Genomic DNA, 24,124 nt, shown 5'->3' on the forward strand with positions numbered 1-24,124 from the left:
TGACTGCATCAGGATGTTCAGACCGCCTTCCTCTTCAGGGTGAAATTAAACAACTCTGTGCTGTTTTGACTATGAAGGTACTTGAAACCCAGATGGAGAATTTTAACCTAACTGTTGCATTGATTTAACATCATCCATAGCCCGGGAGTGGATGGATGTAAAGGCTTGTTGCTGGGGAGGACGCTCGGACAATCATCAGACCTGAGGTGTCTTACTCATGAGCTTTTGATGTAACTGCAGCAAGAAAAGCCATGGGAAGGACAGTGTTTGTAGTTCTTCTGATCCTGTTTGCTGTGATGCTGATGGGCACTGGGGCCAAAAATGTAAGATGTTTTTTTTTTTTTTTTTATTGCTGACATAACATTGTAGAAAGGTCTGATTTAATTCAGCCAAGAGCAGGCTGCTATCTGCATAGGTTTTGAAATGCAAACTTTTTATTGGCTGACTTTTTCCTTTGTGCTGCATACTATATACACATGGAACACAGTCTTATTTATGATCCTTTCTGGATCATATTGTTGCTTGTTATTTCTTTGATATTAGACTGCAGGGACTGGGTTTAGTTGCTGAGTACAGTGGTTGATTGGTTTGTTCAAGAAAAACAGCAATGTTTTCCATTCATCTTCCATCATAGTAGTTTCAACTTACCCTTTTAAGCAATGCATTAGTAACATTTTATTATTATTATTATTATTTACATAATTATTAATGCTGTTTAGTATAACTTTACCTTTTTCTTCCTGTATCTCTCCCAGGTCCCATAAAAAACAAATCCACTAAATAACAGTTTTTTGAAAAATAGCATCAATCTGCAACACTATGTTCCTTGGATATTTCCTGTTGTGTATAATGTTAGGATCAGTAATTCTTCACAGCCTTCACTTTGATATACAACACTGTGGTGTGTTTGTAACTGTAATGTCTGTGCTTATCTGCAAACATCTTGTATCCAGAGGAGAAGAGTTTGTTTGTCGTCTGTTTGCAAATTTCTGCGCTGCCATAGTAGTGGGCCTCTTTTACGGGAGAGGACAGGATATGGGAGAGGGAAAACTTAGAGGTGACTGAAGATAACCAAAACACACATCCACAGCTTGAAGAAAAAGTTAGCAGAGACATGTACAGTACGTGTTACATGAGTATTCTGCTTAAATATGGAGAAAAATAATAACAATATGATAAGAGACTTGCAAATTGAACTGACAAAGTGAATGGCAGTGTCAAAAGAAGTTTAGAATAAGTTTAGAATAATTTATAACATATAAAGGTCCAAGTTGACTTGTTTATATTATATTTCCCCCTGCCATAAGCTTGTAATAAACACAAGCTATGATGTTATTTATTGAGTGTAGCCTCTTCTGTACATCACAGAGCATCAGCTATTAAGACTAAAGGTCACTAATGATGAGAAAAATCTGCATGCTGTTATAGTGTAGCCACTGGCAATACAATGCACCTCCTGCCCTATTATGCAAATATAAAATGTCCAATCAGTTTAATTCTTGATTACCATTTCATGTCACAAGGAAAGTGAATTAATTACAGTAAAAAGGACACTAATAAATAAGCCAAATTTAAGGTATAAGAGAAATTGAGTTGTACCCAGTGTTTCCTCTGTTTATCCAGGAGGAGTGCACTGTGGTTTATAATTAGATCTCCACTAGGCTAAGGTGAATTGAAAAAAGTTAACCAATATGAAATAACTTAACGTAAACTGATAAAGGTTCATGATATCAGAGGTTTATAGCCTATAGCTGACCTACTATATAGCCTATTGACAACCCTCCACAGTGTAACTCCTCCTTTTAGTGTGCTTCAGCGAACATTCTCCTCTGCTGATAAACAGTAATATTTACTGGCCTCAATTAAATACCACCGTGTCAAACAGAGACACAGGCTCTTAACCTGGAGAGCGATAGATGGTATTTAGGGAAATTGCCTTCATAAATCCTCTACAAATCCTTCCAAAGTAAACTCTCTTCACTGGGCAAATAACAATTTATTGATTAACATAATATTTCTAAAGGTGGCACTTGCCACCATCAGAGCAACAATTTGTTTGATCACTTGAATCAGCGGACTGAATCTGATTGAATTGATTCATGTGGGAACAAGAATGATTTCATACAAAAATGTATTCAAACAGCAAAACAACGTGAAGTATGACAGTGAAGCTAAACAAAACCAAAGTCAAGAGAGTATTGACATATTTATCTTGCCCTCAGGTTTATTGTCACTATAACGGGAGAGCATTGTAATTTCTGTGTTTAAAAACTCTATCAGTTTAGCATATTTTCATCTGCACAACAGTACCTCTTGCAAAGGTGAAAAGGATCATACCTGCTCATATTCAGTTTGACTTGTTTGCTCCTAGTACCCTCAATATTTTAATGGTTGATAAAAAAAATTGAATTGGTCTACAGTGGGATGTGGAGGCACATTCTGCTTCCAAAGGGAGGGTTAGGATGTTTCAGAACCACTGCTTTATACATTTTGAATAATGTTATAACTTTTTTTTAGTGTGTCTGCTCAGGAAGATCAAAGTGCAAATGCGAAGGAGTGAAAGGCAACAGGGTGAGTGAATCATCTCCTGTCTGTGCACAACATCATCAAATGAATCAATGCTGGTGTTCACTTTGAATGAATAATGCCCCTTTCAGTTTTAAAGAATGTGCCACACAACTACTTTTTTCAAATGGAAGTTTATACAAAAAACTTTTCCATTGGCAAATACTGTTTTTTTTTTTTTTTTTTTTTTTTTACCAATGTTTCAAGTACATTACACAACAAGTCATGTACTATAGATGAAACTGAATCACTACAATTTTGGCATAGTGTGAACTAGTGTGCCTGCTCAATTTATTTATATATTTACATAAAAATGAAATTAGTACACTCATCACATTTTATGCAAATGACACATTAGTATACTGTATGTCAAGATGTAATTTTTCTTCATTTATCACTTCTTTAAACATCCTCTTTCATAATTATAGGCCTATGTGTTGGGCCGTGGCTACAAGTTTGGCTATCAGCAATAATTAACGATTATCTTTGATAAAATTAATAAAACCAAATAAAATTATTCAATAAAATTATTAATAAGAATTAATAATAACGAGGCACCACCCTGGACTCAGGGAAAAAGATGCTAACATTAACCTAGCGGTGTGGCTATGCAGTAACCTGACTATAAGCAACAAGGACATCACAACAACAGTTCAATGTATAACCTTAACCAAATCAATACACGTACAGTACATTGTTTGAGTTAAACATTCTTGCTTAGCCGTACTATGCTTCACTGTGTTGCTAGGCTATGCCCAGTTGTTACCAGTCCATGAAGGAAGAGATGCTTTGTGGTGTCTTGCTTTGTAGCCGGTGAATCCGTGGGTGAGTCAGGCTGAGAAGGCTTTGGCTCTGTAGCTGAAAGATGCAGGCGTTGCTGGGGAGAGAGCACTCCAGTCGTGCAGAGGGCCCAGGTCACTCCTTTGTGTAGAGTTAGCGGCAAGCTAACTCCATTTCGTGGCTCCTGTACTTGTTAAACTGGCTAGCAGACTTGTATGTTAGCTGCTGGCACAAGGAAACTTAGTTTCTGAGTCTTAGGCAGGCTCTCGCGTCTTCTGCCGTAAAGAAGACTGTGTGTGTCTGCTGTGAGCAGGCCACACAAGAGAGCGGAGAGCTGCTCCAGCAGCTGCTGGAGGTGTGAAAGACCAAGCAGCTGCTCCTGCAGCTGAAGGAGAAAGAGGGCAAGGAGCTGCTCCTGCTGCAGCTCGTGGAGAAAAGAGAGCAAGGAGCTGCTCCTGCTGCAGCTTGTGGAGAAAAGAGAAAGATAAGAGGGGAATCTCTAGTTTTGATCACCTGGATCCATGGGTGGAGCTTCACACTTTGGGTGCGAACCCCCAGGGCTCAGGTTTCTTGGAGTCTTGAAACATGTGGTAAACTGTGGTCCACATGTAGTCCCAACATATGAAAGAATTATATGTGTTGTCACTATGAAACAAATACTATTATTCATCTCTAAAGCAAATGTAACTGCTTTCCAAATAGACCTGACACCAGGTTATACAATGTTACTGTCAAACACAAACACTGCATTGAATACAACATACTATACAGCCATTTTCACAATCAAAATGCCTGAGTGCTTCAAGTGCAGCTGTCCAATGTTACACTAGTCAGATTAGGTGCAGATCCCAAATAGATCATATTTAGAAAAGCTTAAGTAGCTTCTTATTAGGTTTGTCTCAACATCTTTCATAATCATTTTAACCCTGTTAAGAGAGACCAGCTGGTTGATTTTAAATCAATTTGCATTAACCTCCAAGCAGACCCTAATAGGCATTTTCACAGCAGAAATTTTGGCTGTTCATAGTAGGAAAAACACAGGTGTTAGTAATAGCACTAATGATGGCTCTGATCCATTCCATGAGTCCCAGTGGGCCATGACAGTGTGACAGTGAGACAGAAATGTACAATACCAGGACCCTGAAACTGAAGTAGCTAAATGGAATTCAACCATCATTGAATTTATTATTTATACCCATACTTTCAAAACATCTTCTGTTAAAAAGACCTGTTAAGGACAGATTCAGCAAAATCTGGTGACTGTATGCAGTCATTTTATCAATTGCAGTGTTAGCTAATGTTAGATCCATCAATTCAAAATATATAACAAAGAGAAAAAATATATTTAATATTTTCTCAACTAGCTTTTTAACTTTGAGCTGTAATTAAGAAATAAACAGTTATTGCAAAATACTGTAAACTATCAAAAGAACTTGCTATCACCTCCAGAGTTATTGACAGGTTGTTATGTGGGGGTGGAGCAGGTGAACCCAAGTGCAGGCATACAGAGGCAAGGAAACAGGGACATGGGGTACATCCCAAGTCTCTTAAATTACATGCACGTTTCCCTCACTTGCGTCTTTTCCTTGCGTCTTAGTCCCTCCCACCGTGGATGCAAGGAGAGACGCAAGGAAACCAAGCGAGGAGAGAGGAAATGAGGAAATTTGTTTTAAGAGACATGAGACGTCCTCTCCTCTGAAGCGTCAAGTGAAGCGACGTCCGTTTCTGATGACGGCGACAGCTGATCACAGCTGGATCAGCTGTCAGTCGGCTTTAATAGCTGTAGAAACTTCTGATGGAGTTTGTGTCTGCACACATGTACACTGTGCTGACACTAATAAAGGTGCACAGTTATCACCGCTAGAGCAGCTGTTTCCTTTCTGCAGCCTGTTACCTGTTTAACAAACACCTAAATAAAAACCTGCATTCTGCATTTATACTGTGTCCTGCTCAGAGGCACCGGAACCATTTCTACTCGCGGAATGCGTTTATACTAGCCTATTTATTGATTATTTGCATCTGTATTTTTTGGTAACCCTGATAGTGAATTCATCATTCAATAACCCAGAATATGATCAGGGTGTCTTTTGAACACTGGAAAATATTTATTTGGCTAAATGTTTCAGGGCAAATGGAAATGATTTAACTCATATCAAACCCGACGCTCAGGAATTTTCAGCCTCACATGTGACTGAATGGAAATGATGACAAATTATGTAAAATATAGATGTGTTTAACTGTTATTATGGATAAAATTAAAGAAGAGTCTGTCTGTCGCCAAGAAACAGTTTAATGGAGGAAATAACATCATGAAAAAAAAATCTTTCTAATAAATGAAGAAAGTTGTTTATGGTTCTTTTGTTGATCAGACCGACAATTAACAGATTTTTAATTATGATGAATCAGAAAACAAGTAAAACATAAAACTTGGGAATGATACACTTAAAATGTAATCTGTCTCCACTTCGGTATGAAACTGCAGTGATGTATCAGATCAGTCTGATCAGCTGCAGCGTCCAATCAATAACTGATATCCAATAAGGGGGCGTGTCGGCCAGTAAAAGACTTCCGTGAAGGCCGCTCTCGAGACATAAATTAAGAGAATTGAGATGTACCTATGGTAGGACAAGGTATTTACTAAAGCAGGCCGGGGGAAACTAGTACTGGTAGCTGGGAACCACTAGAACTAGCAGGGAATGGATGATAGAGACTGGTATTTGTACTGAGGATCTGATGAAAGAATGGGCAGCACACGCAGACTGTGGCAACAGGTGAGCAGGTGGGTGTGGTGAACAGGAAGTCTGGGGGCATCTGGTGGACAAGTGGAGAAATGTCAAAGACTAGAGCAGAGAGTGCTGAAGGGCTGAAGGCAGGGAAAAAGACCGAAAGGGCAAGGAAACACACACAGGGCCTAAGCAGGAATTGTGACATAGGTTTTATAATACATGGACTTACCTTTGACAACAACTTAGTCTTTAACTGTATTTAATGTTACTAATGCTTTCTTTTGCTCTTACAGGTTTATTTGTAGAGTGACAATATTTGGAAATACAGGAGTTAACATACAGTATTTTCTATAATGACCAGCAAAACAACATAGAAAGTGGTGATCAGAATGGTCTGTAATTAATCGATTCTATATGGGCATATGTTTTTCAGCAGCAGATATGTTATTTATTAGGCACCAATCCCATAGTGATACATAGTAGTTTGCAGCAGTAGTTCAACAAAACTACAGCATATTATTGACAACATTTACAAATGGAAATTTGTACAATTTGAAATTATCTCTCTCTCTCTCTTGCTCTGTTTGTGTGTGTGTGTGTGTCTCTCTCTCTCTCACATGTACACACTTGCACACACATACACACACGCAAATACACTCACACACACAGGGAGACAGGGGTTTTCCAGGTGATCCAGGTCCCTTAGGGGCAGAGGGTCATCGAGGATCTGCTGGTCCTGCTGGGCCTATGGGACCAAAGGTAGACTTTCAGTTTGGCTCTTGAGGCTCCTTCGCTCTTATTTTCTCTGTATGTACAGATCCAATAATGTTGACAGAGGGCAACATTGACTTGAACTGTGTCAAGACTGTGATGAATTACACTTTGTTGTTGTGCACCTACCTACAATACTTTTATGCTTATGCTGTATCTTACTAGATAAGATTAATTATGGCTTGTTGTCTTTGACAGGGAAACACTGGGCCTCATGGACCTGAGGGCCCAAAAGGCGATCCGGTAACATTACCATGCTATCCAAGCTTGTGTCTGTTTAGGTGTTTGTTGGGTGTTTATTTGATGTCTTCCTGAGTGAAAATTAAGTTATGATTGAAATGGCTTATGAATAATATGTGTACTGTGTGTATAGACAAAGTGCAAACATTGTAGTAGATCAAGGATCCATTCTGTAACACATTTTTAAACTATCTTTACAGGGACCAGAGGGCAAAGAAGGATTTGCTGGGTCTCATGGTTTACCGGTGAGGTGTCTTACTCTGTTTACCACCTGATAAGTGTATTGTGGACCTGTATGTTCCTGCAAGTGCTTGTAGATGTTACCACTTTAATTTCTGTTGAAATTCTCTTACAGGGTGTCCCAGGTTTACAGGGGGAACCAGGCCCTGCAGGAGCCCCAGGCTGCAATGGAACTGATGTAAGAAAATATTACATATTAACAGTGGTATAATTGCATGTCTTTCTCGAAATAGATTTGGTTCATTTGTGAGTTGCTTGCATAATGGGGTTTTACCTGAATGTTATTACAAAGTGAGCCTTTCAATCACACATTTTCTACTCTCAAAGAACACATATTTTGAAATGTATTAATGCTTAAAAAGGGTTTGTGATACTTGATACATTGCATGTTTGTAACACATTACATATTTTTAGGGAGAAGATGGTCATCCTGGTATTCCTGGGGCCCATGGTATTGATGGATCTCCAGTAAGACATGAAATTCCAACAATTTATGATTATGTTATAATCAGTATTATGGTTTGTCACACTTCTCATCAACTTCAGTCTTCTATTGTATAGTGCTGTCCTCAAAAATAACCATCCAGAAATGCATTCACTGTTCAAATTTTGCTTCAGCTTTGTTTTTATTTTACAGGGTCCAACAGGTGTGCGTGGACCAAAGGTAATAAAATTATGCTGTGCCACCCAGGGCCAGTTGTTAAGTACTCTTTGTATTTAGGAAGGGTGAAATTGCATCCTGATGTACTCTGAAAAAAAATAGCATGACACTGCAAAAGCAGGTGCCTTCTCTGCCTCCCCATGCTCCCAAAGCTAATTTTGTACCTAGTCCATGTGAGACCAATAATTTGTTTAAGGATTTTTCTTTGTTTTTCTTTTCTTTTGTAAGAATTGTCCTTCCACTTACATCTGGAGGAGGAAATCCATTAATTCTCAAAGCTAATTATCGGTACAAAAACTGTTGGGAACAGTTTATGTTCACTTTCATGCACAAGAATAACAGCATTGAGTGTTACCACATTGTAGACTTCCTAACAGTATCAGAAATTGAGGTTTCTAGTGATCATGATGATTTTCTGTCACAGGCAGCTACTCGTCTTTGTTTAACTGACTTAAGACTTAATTTGCATGCACCTGCTCAGTCTGTCAGTTTACGTTTAATGTGATGACAGCAAAAGCATGCTGTAACTAATGGTGCCAGAAGACTGCAGTCTTCCAGTTTTTCATGGCCATGTTCCATATGTCCCCAAAGTTGAATATATGCCATCTATTAGAGTTCTTCCAGTAGTGGGTCACATGGCTGTGTTCTCACATGGTGCTTGGTCAGACTGCTTTGATTGGGTTACAACCCCTGGTCCTTGGAATGGATATGAGGCATTTCCTAGAACTGCAGCCACTTAATACAGAGGAAGAATCCACTCTACATGTTTGCATTAAAGAAACTACTGGAAGAGATTCATTTGGTTTACCATGCTAGACCTGTGAGACACTCTCTGTGACATCTCTGTGGTTCCCAAGGTAAAAATCTCTCCTAGAGACCATGAGCCAAAACACATGTTCAAATACATCTATCTATCTATCTATCTATCTATCTATCTATCTATCTATCTATCTATCTATCTATCTATCTATCTATCTATCTATACACTATCTTATCCCTTTTTACATTGTCAACACTGAAAAGGTGTGCAGTTGCAGTATTTGCAGTTTGGGCCCATTCTAGCACTTTAATGAGGCTTGTGAGTGTGAGAGAGCACAGATACATAGAAATGAGTGATGAAGCCTACAATATGCAACCAAGAAGTACTATAACATATTCCAATATTACTGCACAACTGTTATTATCAAATATTTGTAACCACAACTTAAATGTTAAATACTTTCGCTTCCTCCATTTGACAGGGTGAATCTCAGGTATTAATAGATGTGACACTTCAGCCTGGGCCACCTGGGAGGAAAGGAGAGCCGGTAACTGTTTAGTTGCATTAGAAATCATTTGTACAACATTTTCCCTAAAGTGGAGAAATAAAAAGCGGCACATGATTTGAATTTCTTTCTACATGTATTTTAGGGTGATCCAGGTTCCCGTGGAGAGCTTGGACCACAAGGAGACCAAGGACAACGGGGCGCTGATGTGAGTGAAATTGTTCAGTTGCATTGTACAGATATATGGAAAAGTTTAGTATGTGATGCTTGATATCGCATTCTTTATTAACAGGGATTTCCTGGCCATCCAGGGGCTGCCGGATCTAAGGTAATGTGTTGAAGTCAACCACTTGAAAACCACCAGTGCAGGTTTTTAGTTTAATTTATTTATTTATTTATTTGGCCAGGTGCTCCAATTATCATCATTGGCAATGTTCACACCAACTGGGCAAGTGATGACCTGTTGCCTTAGTAACTACTACTTGTTGGACACAGTGCTTGTTTATCAGAAGGGCAGTATTTTGGAGTGTATTGTGATCAGTAAACTCCTTAGGTGAAAATGATGGTGACTGGATTTGTATGAAAGGAAGAATATCAGTGGAAGTTTGCAGTAACAAGGATGGTCAACATGGGTACTGCAACTGCAAAATAAAGGATTCACATTTAGATAAACATTTAGATGCAGAGAAACCAGGTTACTTATACAAGTTAAATTACAAATGCTGTCCCATACTACAGGGTCAAGAAGGCTTGCGCAGTATCCATGGACCTCGTGGACTGAAGGTAATTTATGTTTTAATACACTATTATAGTGTAATATATAAGTTACATTGAATCAAAGAGGAGAGGATGTTGCATTGAACATTGTGCCATTACTATTATTATTTTTTTTACTTCTGACTATTTCTGTGACATGTTCATACTATAACATTGTCTGTATACATTATGTTCTATCTCAATTTTTCTTTTTTCTTGATGTAGGGGCGGCGAGGACCACCAGGCCCACCTGGGCCACCTGGTCGGATTAAGGAGTTTTTCTCTGAGGCTGCTGTGTTAAAGGTACAGTAAGAGACTGAGGTCAGATCACTGTAGCAATTAAATATTACACAGAGTGGTGTTTGGGGATAACGGAATTGCAATATCATGGCTGCATTGAAGCAAGTTATAATTTAACAATATTTTTCATCAATAATATATCATACATCTTTGTATACATCTATCATCATTGTAAAACACATAAACCATCACTAAATTGTAGTCGATCATCTTGTCATGATTTTATGGGTTGCAACTGCCTCTATGATAGTGCCAAAAAACTCAATTTGAGACGTAACCAGTGTAATGGAGGCAACACGTTTCACACCATGTATTTTCACACATTGAAATTAAACATAAGCCCCATGGTAGCACACTTCATTAGCTGGGACAGTTTCCAAATTTTGCAGTTGCTGATTGAACATCAGGCTTTTCATTTAGGCTTTCACTCAAGGTAACTGGAAGTAAATTGAAAAAAAGAAGGAAAAGGAAAAGATGAGTTCAGACAGAGGCTGTTAGGGTGAACTGAAATTGGTATTAGAGAAAAAACTGGTAGTGTCCAAAATGAAAAGTCTCTCAACAACATCAGTGCTCAGTAAATTTCATGGTAATATTTTCATCATAGTTATTGCAAATATTTCTTGTGTAGAACTGGAAATTGTGGCCTGTTGGTGACACAAGAGGAAAGGTCATAGGGTCAAATATTTGAATTAATCCTTCAGGGACTATAAATATCCACACCAAATTTCATTGAAATCTGACCATATTCAGGATATTTTGTGATGCATCATATGTTGGTTCAAAGGAACATTTGGACATGACAGTGCAGGACAAAAGATTAGGGATCACCAAAATCATCAGGAATCATGTACTGAGCATCATGGTTATTCATGCAAAATTTCATAACAATGTAGTCCGTATAAATGTTGGACAGACAGGCTGAGTGACCAACTGACAGACTGACTGATGTCACTATGTTCAGTTCCCCAGTGCCACAAGTGCCGTCATTGGAACTAATGAACCATAACCTGCAGTTTATTTCTTATTCAGGGAATAAAAGGACCACAAGGGGATATAGGAGAAAAAGGATGCAAAGGTGCTCGAGTAAGTATCTTTTAAAAATTTACACAAATGACAGCCTCAGCCTTTCCACATTTTAAACTGTAATGCCTTTTAAAATCACAAAAGCTCCTCAACCTCGATGCTTGTTTTGTCTTGTTAGTGTTGTGTATATTTCTCTCAGATTGCTATTTTGTTTCAATTTCTTCTCAGGGGGATCCTGGTGATAGCTATAACACAAAAGGATCAAAGGGACACAATGGACAGGAGGGTCCACAAGTAAGCGAATACTTCCCATCTTTCGTTTAAACCTCACTTTGTGACTATGCATAAATATGAAATGTGTGTGTCTCAAAACAGTTTTTATCAAATTTACTGTTTAACTGTTATTTAACTGTTGCACCATCTTTCATCCTTCAAACAGAAATTTTTTACCACATCACTTTGCATTGAAGGGTTATCAATAAAACCTTGGAAGTTGCCCCCTAATAAGAAAGATCAGCAGAGGGCAGTAATACAACATTAAACTCAATGTCATTTGCCATTAAACAGGAGAAGGAAGGGAAAGGGAGGAAAAGAAAAGAAAAAACAAGACTTGTCATTGATCTAACCCTTGTCATTCTATCATAATTCTGTTGCAAGAAAATAGCTTTGGTCCCAGTTAAATTTAAAGTTATCCCATCTGGAGCCACAATACAAGTAAAAATTACACAAGGGAAAGGGCTCAATACTGGGAAGAAATCTTAGTCTGATTCCACACTGAGATTGTTACAACTTTGCAATGTCACTCAGCTATTATGCTGCATTTTTTAGGAGTTAATGTAATGCCACCCAACATAACTGATAATCTGAAATCTGAGCCTGACTTGACCCTGAAATTTGCATGTTAAATCCTGAAAAGCCGATGTAGTTGTTTGCGGCATGCCTTGTTTATAATTATTGGTATGTAATGTGGCCTATAACCCAAAATAGCTATTTGATGGGGAAAACAATGCCTGAGGCCCTATGTAAACTATTCTATTTATAGAAAGCACAGCCTACTGATTCAATGCATGTCCAAATGTCCTCACAGTTGTCCTTAATTCTCCTTGCAGGGAAAGCCAGGGAAGGATGGTGATCCTGGACAATCTGGATTAAAGGTACTGTGCTACTGTGCTACCAATGTGGTATGCAGAGCCATTAGGCTAATGTGTGCGTACACGCATGTGCGTGTGCTTACTCATTGTGTGGATTTGAATATAACATAGTTCTCTTTAGGGAAGGCCTGGCCTCAGAGGTCATCCAGGATATCCAGGGACACCAGGAGGGATGGTCAGTGATCATTTAGTGCCAAAAATAATATGGAGTCTGTTGGTGGTTGGCATGCTTTGTAACATCATGCTTTGATTGTATACTTTGTCTTCCGTAGGGTGAAAAAGGAAATAGGGGTCCCCCTGGTCCACCTGGAGAAGTGAGTTTTATCATAAGTTTCTACTTATTATTCATGTGGTATTTTGATCTATTTCCAACATGTGTTATGCAAGCCATGGATAGAGCCAGTAGGCAAAACTAGTATTTCAGTCTTTGTCATCATTTGTAACCATGATGAGGAATGATCTTTGTACATTGTAACATTGTGTTCTGTAAGTGAATCCAGCTATTTTATTATTTCATGATTTCACTCCAAGGTTCTTGACATTTTGTTTACAGGTACCGGAGATTGAACTACTGAAAGGATACTGCGGAGATTCTGGTCCCCCAGGACCACGTGGGCCCCCTGGGCCTCAAGGTAGATGAACATAATGCTGTATAATGAACAGACTGACAAATAGTGAGATGAAACACAGAGAGATCAGTGCAGCAAAGGCTAAAGTCGGTGGCAACAACTCCAGAACACTGTTCACAACTGTAAATCGACTGTTGAATCCTGACCCAGTCTGTGACCTTCTCAGTCAAGCATCTCCTGCAAAATGTGATCTGGAACATTCTTTACCAATCATGTGTCTTCTGTTAAAGCAGAAATTGTTACAAGACGGTAACAGAGAGAAAATCTTCTACCTGTTGTCATGACCCTGTCCCCAGTACAATTTTTAAACATTGTTTTAATTGTTTTTAACTCTGTCAGAGATATTAACACATCACTTGAAACTGGAATTTTTCCTGATGCCTTCAAAGCTGCAGCTGTAAAACCATTACTGAAAAAGCCACAACTTGACAGTGAAGTTTTAAGTAATTATAGACCTATATCAAATCTTTCTTTTTTAAGCAAGGAACTTAAAAGTTGTTTTTATCCAAATTAATACTTTTCTGGATGAAAACAACATTTTTGGAATGTTTCAATCAGGTTTTAGGCCAACCACAGCACCGAAACGGCCCTTGCGAAAGTCGTTAGTGACCTCAGAATTAGCACTGATGCCAATAAGGTCTCTGTTCTGATTCTTTTGGATCTAAGTGCTGCGTTCAACACAATTTACCATGATATCCTGTTTTAAACTGGCTCCTTAGCTGTAAGGGAGGAATTTTTTTGTTACTTTTGGAGATTATGTATCAGGAAAATATTATTTGCCCTTCGAGGTTGCTCAGGGAAGCTGTCTTTATACACATAAATTTACACACAAGAAAATAGACAGTGCAGCTTTTTTTAACTATGCTACGAAATTATGGAATACCCTCCCAAGAGCTCTGTCAACATTTTTAGAGGATAAGTGAAAACCTATTAATTAATGTCTTCATACTAATTCTTTTTTTATTATTCTTACTTGTCTCTGTTTTTACTTTCACTCATATATTTTATCATTTACTGTCTTTTTATTGTCTAATTTCTATTTGCCCTTGTTTCAGTGTGTTGCATTTTTTAAAATTTTATTGTGAAGTACTTTGAGCTACATCTCTTGTATGAAAAATGCTCTGTAAATTAAGTTTATTATTATTTATTTATTTTATTATTAAAGTCAGGGTTAGCCATGCTTGAGTAGTAGCAAATTAACTTGTTGTAGTAGTAATGGTTACAACTCTGATAACTCTGTAATATTTGCTTTCCTGCAGCAGACTTGCATATAGCAGACAGAAATTACACAAGTTTCTACTCTTTTCTCAGGTGTTGTGGGGTTTCCTGGACCTGATGGACCTCCAGGTGTGCAGTGAAGTGACCATTCTCACTCTATCTATCTATCTATCTATCTATCTATCTATCTATCTATCTGTCTGTCTGTCTGTCTATCACTCCAATGAGTTGTATTTCAAAGGTACAGAATAAAGATGTATGACTTTAGTTTTTCCTCAATATATTGGTAACCATCTGTAACTTAACACTATACAGGACGATTACCTGGGAATTATTTGCCAGGCCCACCTGGTCCCAATGGCTTTCCAGGCCCCAAAGGGGATGCTGGGGAGCCAGGGGATATTTATACTGGACTCCCAGGTCTAGATGGGGATCCTGGTGATCAAGGGCCTCCTGGAGAGCCAGGTCCACCTGGACCTCCTGAAGACAGAAGTACGTGTAGATGTTTTACCCTTTCAATTAGATGCAGTATTCATAAACTAAATACTACCAATACTATTACTTCTACTACTACTCATACTACTAATAGTGGTATTGCATTTACTTTCAGTAATACCGGCATCTTGATTTTCTCTACAGACATCTTACATGGGTGAAAGTACTTTGGGGTTTCAGTTAAAGCTTTCCTTCTCTTTTCTTTTATATATATATTTTTATATTATTTATAGCCTGCCAGCCTCTAGGTACTATACAAGAGTGTCTACACAGGAATTTCAAACTCTTATATTAACAGTTATAGGCTAAAAGGGGCTGTTTTATTTCCACTATTATATGGTGCCTATGTGGGACATTGCTCACCTTACATTGGTCAGACGAGAGCATTTGCTTTAAAGCCACACAAATGTATTATTAAAGTAATATTTCTAGTAATATCTTAAGTGCTTTTTTGACTTGCATGAAAAACCTTTTTTACATGAGAGTTATGGATTGTCAATCTAGTTCTATGGTCACAGGCAGAGCTAGCTTGTGCTCAGTCATTCAAGGTCTATTCAACCTCATACACAATCTATAAAAGTAAAGTAGGAACACAACTCTTCATTATGTAATATGAGACTTTCGCAACTTGTTGAGTTGCATGATGAATAGTTCTGCCTGTGATCATACAACCACTCATTTAATGCAGAGGCTGGGGATGATTTCATGCACTTTGTGTTTAACAAACAAGCCAACATTTATTAGAACCTACATGGAGATACAGAAATTTGGATTCAGTTCCCAACTGTTCACATTTGGTATAAATGTGGTATACTGGGTAACCTGATAGAGTTTGTTGTTGATGTTGCTTGTACTATAGATAACAGGATTGTCAAGGGTCTTCCAGGAATGAAGGGAGTGAGGGGTATGCCTGGACTAATGGGAAATGATGGGACATATGGAATGAAAGGTATGAAACTTAGTGTTATACATACATAGATAGCCACTTAATTTGTTTCAAATTGCTTGAACATCTCTTTAGACCTACTAACTTGCATTTGTTAATTTGCTCTGCTGGTTGACTGATACATGCTGTTGTTGCTACATAGCATTTTATGCAGCCCTTTAATATTTTATCATTTTTCTTTTAGTCAATCCAACAGTCTGGACTAGAATAAGTGAAAAGAAAAAGTTAAGATGTGGAAAATATAATACAATTTAATAAAAATGGGACTCACGAAAATATTCCTATGGTTATATCCCATACAGGAGAGAAGGGGGAGGCCTGTTATGAGTGTGCCGGACCAGGACCTCCAGGACCTCCAGGACCACCGGGACGCCCCGGTCCACCTGGCACCCCTGGTAAAACCATTCACCGCATGAAAACATACAGATTCCACCAACTCTGTCCATCCATGTTCAAATGCATTATTATGTTTTACTGGAAATAGTGGTGAGTATAAATAGTTTATAACTGGAATACACATTCTATATGTTACTTTCACTCAGGATATTATCAAGGATCAGGACCCAAAGGTGATCCAGGCTTCCCAGGACCTAGAGGCCCACCTGGAATACAAGTACGAAAACATGTCTTTAATACAGTAGTTTAAAGTTGTTAATGTTGTTGTTGTTGTTTTTGTCTTCTACAAAAACTTGTAAACAATCACTCCTCCCTGAAGGGTCCTATTGGTGAAACAGGATTTCCAGGCCTCCGTGGACAAAAAGGAGAATCGTATTCCTACAACAGCCCTGGGATAAAGGGAGACAAAGGAGAACGAGGACAGCCTGGCTGGCCTGGTGAAGATGGTCATCCTGGGACTTGTGGGTTACCAGGCCACAAAGGCCACAAAGGCCCACCAGGGGATCCGGTGAGAAGGTTTTGACATTCTATTCTTTGCCATTTGGTGTCACATTTTGGCTCTTTAGAGTTTATAGATTATCAGCCAGAGTCCATTGGTAATTTCAATGATTACTGGAACAAGTTTTCCATCCACTCTCTAGTATCCCTTCCCTGGTGAGAAAGGAGATGTTGGTTTCCCAGGTCTACCGGGGTCTATGGGCAAACAGGGACCAGATGGCTATCCTGGGCCAGTGGGATATGGGCTTCCTGGACTTCCAGGAAGTCAGGGAGATACTGGGGTACCTGGCTTTCCTGGACCGCCTGGATCTCCAGGTAAATAATCACCTTGATCAATATGCAGTTTGACAAAGACATTTATATATAAAACACAAACAGACAGACAGAAACTTTGACAGCCATTGTAAGCCCTTTCTTCTCTCCCTCCTTCACTGATAGGCCAGAAAGGGGAACCCAGCCACAACCACCCCAGAGGAATTCCTGGGCCACCTGGCTTTAAAGGTCTGCCTGGTTTACGTGGAAGCCCAGGTAACTTCACCATGGCTGTATGATGGATGGATGGTCTTTATGTAACCCTACAGTAGATGATGGAGGTGTCTTTCATACTCACCTACAAATATCCAGGTCAGCATGGTAGCCCAGGTATCCCCGGGGTACAAGGTTCTCCAGGGCAGAAAGGAGAAAAAGGTGATGTGTCGTTCCCTGGAAGGCCGGGAATCAAAGGAGAGAAAGGTAATCTGTATGCTATTGAGCTCAAGCAAAAAGGCCATATGTACAGTACCTTTGTCTTTACCCACATACCTATACCCGTAGATAATTTTTACACAATGATTCTCATTTTGTGTAAAAATCTTAATAAGAAATGGAAACAGCAAACAGCTTAACAGTCTGTGTGTGTGTGTGTGTGTGTGCGTGTGCTTGTGTATCTGGTGTGTGTGTGTGTGTGTGTGTGTGTGTGTGTGTGTGTGTGTGTGTGTGTGTGCGTGTGTGTGTATCTCCTCTCTCTCTCTTTCTCTGTGTGTGTGTTTGCGTATGTGTATGTGTGTGTCTTGTATAGGTGACAAGGGGCAGCGGGGTTCCCCAGGCATCACAGGTACGGGCCCGCCTGGTTGGCCAGGTCAACAAGGCCCTCCTGGTTCTCCAGGACTGAAGGTCAGACACACAAGAAAAATCTGCTATACAGTGTATATGTAGACTATGGACTATACACATCCAGTTTTAACTCCTGATTCAAGGATTTACAATATTTAATACAGTCTCAGATGAAAAACAGGAAAAAATACATGAAAGCTCCTTGAATTACATTACATTAATGTAATGTAATGCTCTATTACTTTTGAAGTTTGGTTTGATACTGTATGATGACAATAGATTGTTAAAGAAAACTGTGATGATGTTTTTAAGAAAATAACAGTTTACTTCTGTGTAAAGGATAATGAAATTTCACCTCTGAGTGTAGAATTTTAAGGAATCTTCAGTGGGAGCTGAATGCTGTTTCAGTACCATAGATAGCTCCCTCTGACTTGCACGCAGTGCATTAGTGTGTGGAATTCATGTTGAAAAGTAAAAAGTCTCGACAGTTACCCAGCATTACTTCCCACCGCATAATGTCATACTGAAAGTACATAAAAAAACAAATAATTTGTTCTATACTTGTGATTTTCAGGGTGAGGGTGGCCGTGGATACCCTGGACCCCCAGGCCCTGCAGGGCCTCCAGGTGAATATGGAGCACAGGGACCTGAAGGAGATCCTGGGACCCCTGGCAGACCTGGGAACCCTGGCCCACCAGGCAATAGTGGTTTCCCAGGAGAAAAAGGTACTCATGCACCGAATACCAAACTGGAGCCTGCAGACAAGTCAGAAAGATGTAATGAGATGCATGCATACACATTCACACAAACACAAACCTATAGTCATCTATTTACTGCTTTATCCTGTGCTACATATAGGAAATAAAGGATCTATAGGGCCCCCAGGATTACCAGGTACTAAAGATTCATGTAATTCACCTGGACCAGAGGGACCAGCTGGACCAGATGGTGATCCAGGATATCCAGGTCAGTGTGCATTGAAGTCATGTGATGTACTTTACCAGGAACTCCAGAAGGACACTGAATACAGATGAAAATTAAAAATTCTGACTATTATCTTCCCTTGGGATTCATTTCTGTCCAACAAGTTTAAACAGTTTCTTCCTTTTTCCTTCCTTTCTTCTTCTTTGTCTCTCCTCTCCCAGGATCTGATGGCCTGCCTGGTGTGAAGGGAAACCCAGGTTTACCTGGGTTTGGTCATCCTGGCTCCACTGGTGAGCCTGGTCCAACTGGGTCATCAGTGCCAGGTTCACAAGGGTCTCATGGACAAAAAGGGATCAAGGGACAAAATGGCCTGCCTGGTCAACCAGGTACAACATTGTTTCTCTAAGAGCCCAAAACACTCATCTAATGATGTTCAGTTGTTCAGTCCAAGATAGATGTGGTGTGTGTGAAGTTGTTATCTTTGCTAACTTGCGTTTTAGAAAGCAGCGTACTGTATCTGAAAAGAATATATTCAGTCAAAGTGCAATCCAGATTTCTTGCCATGCTGTTATGTTCATAAATAGGCAAATTTAGTCGAATGTGACATTTTTCTCCTGTATACATGTGTGCTCATCAAATCATATCTGTGTAGAACAGTCAGTGAAGTTGTGTCTGCTATTTAAGAAGTAATGAAAATAAACCAATGATAGTTATATGATAACAGAGAACCTTACATTGTAGTTTACAACAAAGCTTACAATTCAGAAAGAAGTACACATCAACACTGCAATGCACTCTGTGACAATGTACAGACTCTGTGCTGTAGTTTACTTCTGTACAGAATTGTAGAATTGTATTTAGAGCATGTCTTTAAATGTTCCACTTGAATTTCTTCAGGACTCAGAGGAGACCCTGGACTAGACGGGATATCAGGACATGGACCAGGAGGATTGCCTGGGATTTTAGGACCACCAGGCCAAATAGGTAACACACAAATGCACACACACACCTTCACAAATAAGTAAATCACTATATGTATACTGTTACACACAAATAGAGCTACATTAACAAAGTTACAAAGTTTTATGTTAGATCTCAAACAATCTGGAGGTTTCTGCCACTTCCTTTTGTGGGTGATTCGTTGTAGTTGTATTTGTGGATCAAAATTATGATGGTGTATTTATTTATCAAATTTGTGTTGAAAAATAGACACCATCACCTTAAAAAAGAAATACTTTGTTTAGAGAGAGTGGAAGGAGAATTGGAAATCTTAGATTCTGTCTATTGAAATTGTACCTTTAAGATCAAATGGCTTAAAAAATGTTTGGAACTCCCAGAATCATTATGGAATTTTTTACCACACGATATATTTAAAAATTTAGGTGGCTTGAAGTGTCTAATGGGGTGTAACTACACTGTTTCTAAATTGCCAGTAAAACTCAAAAACTCAAAGTCAGGCTTTACTGTTTTGGAAATTGTGTTATGTTCACAACTTATCACCACATAAGGATGTAATGCGGAACAGTGGTAATATTACTGTACAATAAAAAATATATAAAGAAAACCGGATTGAAGGGGGTATAATCTTTGTTACAGCTTTGTTTGATGATAATATTTATAGTGTGAAAATTTCCTAGGAGTCAAATGTTTTCCAATCAAATACAAAAAAAAATGTGTCTGTAATAAGGGCTATTCCCACAGGAATAATTGAGTTAATGAAATATCCCTTAGGCTATCAAAATTTAATGTTCAAGTGCCTTGTTTGAAAGTTGGTTGAATAAAATTAACAGACATAAAATGCACAAGGAACATATAGGGAAAGAGCTTCAACACTCTGAGATTTCACCAAAAGGGAAACCTTTTTGGAATCCACAATTAGATAACACAAACCCGCACAAAGCATGGTTATGCCCCTTCCGATTCTGTGTTTTCTAACAAGATCAGAGAAATTCATTTTAAAATGTTTCATAAAATTTAACCATGTACCACAATAATTTCCAAATTTATTGACATTGATTAGGGATACATGATATTATCGGCACGTCATCGGCCGATAAAAGCTCTACAATGAAATATCGGCATCGGCAATTTCTGCCGATTATGAGAGGCCGATTTGTTGCTGTCTCCTCCACCACCTAACTGTGCTTCCCTCCACAGACTGTTTCACCCTGACGGTCCCGGTGCTTCCTCTGCAGGCTCCACTTCACTCAAGCTGCCCATCAGACCCGCTGCTTCTTCCCACTTTAACTTGAATAACAAACCGGGAGCCTGCAGAGGAAGCACCGGGACCATCAGGGAGAAACAGTCCGTCGAGGAGCTGCTAAGTTCAGCTGCACAGATAGGAAACATCTCGGCTGACAGGATGTACCACTCTGTTTGGAAAAAAAAAACCTTTTTGGTTTATAACAGCGGTTGGCAACCAGCATATTAGGTGCATTACCGAGATTAAATCCTACACATTAATCCTGTCTGTCAAATGAACTCAGTGAAAACTCTACTGCTCCACCCACTTGGCAGGTTCATTAAAGTTTTCAGGCTTCCCAAATTCTTCCTTCATATACTGTCTTTCTTGATCATACTTAGTACAATCTATACTTGCATGCATAATAGTCTCCTCAGCCATCTGGAAAAAAATATGTGCAAGCGGCCACAGTGAGTTGGAAATATCGGCGTATCGGATATCGGCAAAAAATCCAATATTGTGCATCCCTAACATAGATGTTAAATGCACCTTTTGTGGCACTGAGACAGAAACAGTTATGCATTTGTTTTGTCGCTGCCCCACCTGATCTGTGTTATGGAGAGACATAGAGAAGTTTGTTTATGACAAGACTGGACATTCTATAACATTATGCCTAAAAACATTATTACTAAATTTGAATGTAATAATGAACTTTTCAGTTGCATGACAAATCTTATACTTATACTTGTAGGTACATTTCACATACATAAGGAAAGATTCCTTAAGTCCTTCCCAAGCCTTAATATTTTTCTGATTGAATTCCGTTTGTACACAGATGCCTTAATAACCATTATGATGAAAAAAAAAGTGAACGCACATAATATATTTTAAAGAAATATTTTCTGTAGCCCCTGATTAAGATATATTGACTGGTTTTATTGTTTATTTATTATGTTTAGATACTTTATTTTATGTATTCAATTTAATTTGTTTACTTTTTCATATTTCATTTGACTAATATCTACTTTTTTCCACACATTGGGATATTGAATTGTACAGGAATGTCCATTCCACGCCCACCAGCTGAAAGTCTCTGTGTTCATAATGTTCAGTAAAGAGAGTTATTATTCCCCACGATTGTTTACAGGTGACCCCGGCCCTGATGGAGCCAAAGGATACCGGGGCCCACCAGGCATTCCTGGGGACCCGGGTCCCAGAGGTCCCAGAGGTCCTCCAGGCTATCCTGACGAACCAAGACCTGGGCCCCCAGGGGACCCTGGTGATCCAGGTAAGCTTTACAATAAACTCTTCTTGTGAAAACAGTACTTCTCAAACCACAAATGGAGGCTTATTATTATGCTATATGGTATGGTGTATGCGCTGGTGATTATATTCTAACTCTAACTGTACTGCATCAGGTCAAGATGGTCAAGCTGGTCCCCCTGGAAATCCTGGATGTACTGGACAAAAAGGGCAGAGAGGGATTGACGGACCACAAGGGAGACCTGGACAGAGAGGTTTAAATTTTATATCAGTATATTGATTCACCCAAACAATCTGGCTATAATAACAGATTTCAAAACTAAATATGCGCTCTGTGCTTATCTGTGTCCAGGTCCAGCAGGTGATCCAGGTGTTGATGGACTAGCGCTCTCAGAAGGAAATCGAGGACCCGCTGGTGCCCCGGGAGACCCAGGAATCAGAGGCCCTCCAGGTAAGACGTAAACTTTAGTTTAAGGTCATACACATATATTGGTTTCTTACAAGTTAAGTAATAATACTACAGTATATAGCTGCACAATTACAAATTTACAATCAGCTTGTGTCTTTGAATTCATAAGAACCATCTCATTTTCATAGCTAGTAAGGGTCACAGTATATTTTTAATATATAGCATTTACATATAAAAGACATGTATTAGATCATTTAAATGTACCCTAACTTTTCTTACAGACAAGAGTTGTGCAGCTGTGTATGTATAATGGTCTCTTTGAATGTACCTACTTGAAATAACTGTTTAATTTAACACTCATAGGCCTGAAGGGAATAAAAGGAGATCAAGGAATCCCAGGAGAGCCAGGTTCAGATGGTTCATCAGGTCTAACTGGTCCCAAAGGACATAAAGGAGAGCCAAGCTACCATGGATATGGCACACCTGGACCAATAGGACAAAAGGTAGTGATGACTGATCTAAAAAGAGTCTTTGTAACTGATGAACTAGAGCGGTGTCCAGTTTAGTAAGATACTATCCGTATAAATGCAAATATATGTGTTAATTTAAATAATTTTGATTTCTTTCTCTCTATTCTTCCTCCTGTCCACAGGGTGAACCAGGATTAAGCAATACTGATACAACGAAGGGTCAGAAAGGAGAACTTGGCTTTTCTGGGGCTACAGGTGCACCAGGAACCTGTGGAGTCAAAGGAAATCCAGGACCTGATGGACTAAATGGTTACTTCCACTGATTATGAAACAAGGCAATTTGTGATTGGTTTTATTTTATCGTCACACTCTGTTAACCTCTCCACCTCACTTCTGTCCCAACACTGCTATTCCAGGTTCACCAGGCTATCAAGGGCCTCAAGGTTCAGATGGGCGCCAAGGATGCAAAGGCCACCCAGGACCCAATGGACTGCCAGGCAAAGTCCTTTCCTTGTTTTTTAAATATACTATAAAAGGACACCTTAAATTTCAAATGAAACCTACAGTGTAACCTTTACTATTTAAAAGATTGGTGATGGGTCAAGTATTATTACTATTTTAAGTCAAACTCCAGCCTTTTTTCATATTTGTTTGCCTCAGGTCCCCCAGGCTTGCCAGGTGTCTCTGGTAATCCAGGTCCTAAAGGCAACAAGGGCCAGGATGGGATTCCTGGACCAGCGGGGCCAAAAGGAGACACTAGTAAGAGGAATCCTCCATGAAATGTTCTGTGTCGCTCTATGAGCACATCCACATCCTGTAAGTGATGTCTTTTCAAAGTCATGGCTGCAGCCAAACCTTACCTGTCTTTCCATTTCTTCCTTACAGTCATGAGAGGAGGGAATCCTGGTAGGCGTGGTGACACAGGTCAACCAGGTGAGTCTCAGGTAATTGACATCATCCTTTTCCAGACTTTTACAAACATCATACCTGCGTCAGTTTCCTTCATTTTAGATATATTTGTATTTTCACACTTGGCCCATGTGAAAGGATTTGTCTTGGACACCAAGGCATTTGGCTTACCTTGGAAACTTTTGTACATTCATCGAAAAATGTTTTTGAATTTG

At 39.2% G+C, this 24,124-nt stretch overlaps 1 protein-coding gene across 2 annotated transcripts in view; it reads left to right on the forward strand.

The window, feature by feature from the left end:
* Positions 1–89: 89 nt before the first annotated feature.
* LOC137194151 (collagen alpha-5(IV) chain-like) overlaps positions 90–24,124 on the forward strand; it is a 30,069-nt gene continuing 6,034 nt past the window's right edge. The window contains exons 1-41 of one of the 2 annotated variants that reach the window (XM_067605759.1): positions 90–323; positions 2,518–2,571; positions 6,741–6,830; positions 7,041–7,085; positions 7,283–7,327; positions 7,438–7,500; positions 7,737–7,790; positions 7,960–7,986; positions 9,225–9,290; positions 9,394–9,456; positions 9,541–9,576; positions 9,987–10,031; positions 10,230–10,307; positions 11,334–11,387; positions 11,556–11,621; positions 12,437–12,481; positions 12,600–12,653; positions 12,751–12,792; positions 13,032–13,110; positions 14,419–14,454; positions 14,641–14,817; positions 15,680–15,769; positions 16,069–16,161; positions 16,309–16,379; positions 16,482–16,670; positions 16,804–16,975; positions 17,099–17,188; positions 17,285–17,392; positions 17,718–17,812; positions 18,327–18,477; positions 18,611–18,718; positions 18,898–19,062; positions 19,574–19,660; positions 22,006–22,146; positions 22,277–22,375; positions 22,474–22,572; positions 22,894–23,033; positions 23,183–23,309; positions 23,417–23,497; positions 23,661–23,759; positions 23,886–23,933. In XM_067605759.1, coding sequence (XP_067461860.1) covers positions 252–323; positions 2,518–2,571; positions 6,741–6,830; positions 7,041–7,085; positions 7,283–7,327; positions 7,438–7,500; positions 7,737–7,790; positions 7,960–7,986; positions 9,225–9,290; positions 9,394–9,456; positions 9,541–9,576; positions 9,987–10,031; positions 10,230–10,307; positions 11,334–11,387; positions 11,556–11,621; positions 12,437–12,481; positions 12,600–12,653; positions 12,751–12,792; positions 13,032–13,110; positions 14,419–14,454; positions 14,641–14,817; positions 15,680–15,769; positions 16,069–16,161; positions 16,309–16,379; positions 16,482–16,670; positions 16,804–16,975; positions 17,099–17,188; positions 17,285–17,392; positions 17,718–17,812; positions 18,327–18,477; positions 18,611–18,718; positions 18,898–19,062; positions 19,574–19,660; positions 22,006–22,146; positions 22,277–22,375; positions 22,474–22,572; positions 22,894–23,033; positions 23,183–23,309; positions 23,417–23,497; positions 23,661–23,759; positions 23,886–23,933 — 3,544 coding nt within the window. In that variant the 5' untranslated portion in view covers positions 90–251. Of the gene's footprint in view, positions 324–2,517; positions 2,572–5,853; positions 6,117–6,740; positions 6,831–7,040; positions 7,086–7,282; positions 7,328–7,437; positions 7,501–7,736; positions 7,791–7,959; positions 7,987–9,224; positions 9,291–9,393; positions 9,457–9,540; positions 9,577–9,986; positions 10,032–10,229; positions 10,308–11,333; positions 11,388–11,555; positions 11,622–12,436; positions 12,482–12,599; positions 12,654–12,750; positions 12,793–13,031; positions 13,111–14,418; positions 14,455–14,640; positions 14,818–15,679; positions 15,770–16,068; positions 16,162–16,308; positions 16,380–16,481; positions 16,671–16,803; positions 16,976–17,098; positions 17,189–17,284; positions 17,393–17,717; positions 17,813–18,326; positions 18,478–18,610; positions 18,719–18,897; positions 19,063–19,573; positions 19,661–22,005; positions 22,147–22,276; positions 22,376–22,473; positions 22,573–22,893; positions 23,034–23,182; positions 23,310–23,416; positions 23,498–23,660; positions 23,760–23,885; positions 23,934–24,124 lie in introns of those variants that run through there. The other variant, XM_067605760.1, reaches the window with a different exon arrangement.

The sequence above is a fragment of the Thunnus thynnus genome, chromosome 12 (genome assembly GCF_963924715.1).
Source record: "Thunnus thynnus chromosome 12, fThuThy2.1, whole genome shotgun sequence".
NCBI lineage: Eukaryota > Metazoa > Chordata > Actinopteri > Scombriformes > Scombridae > Thunnus > Thunnus thynnus.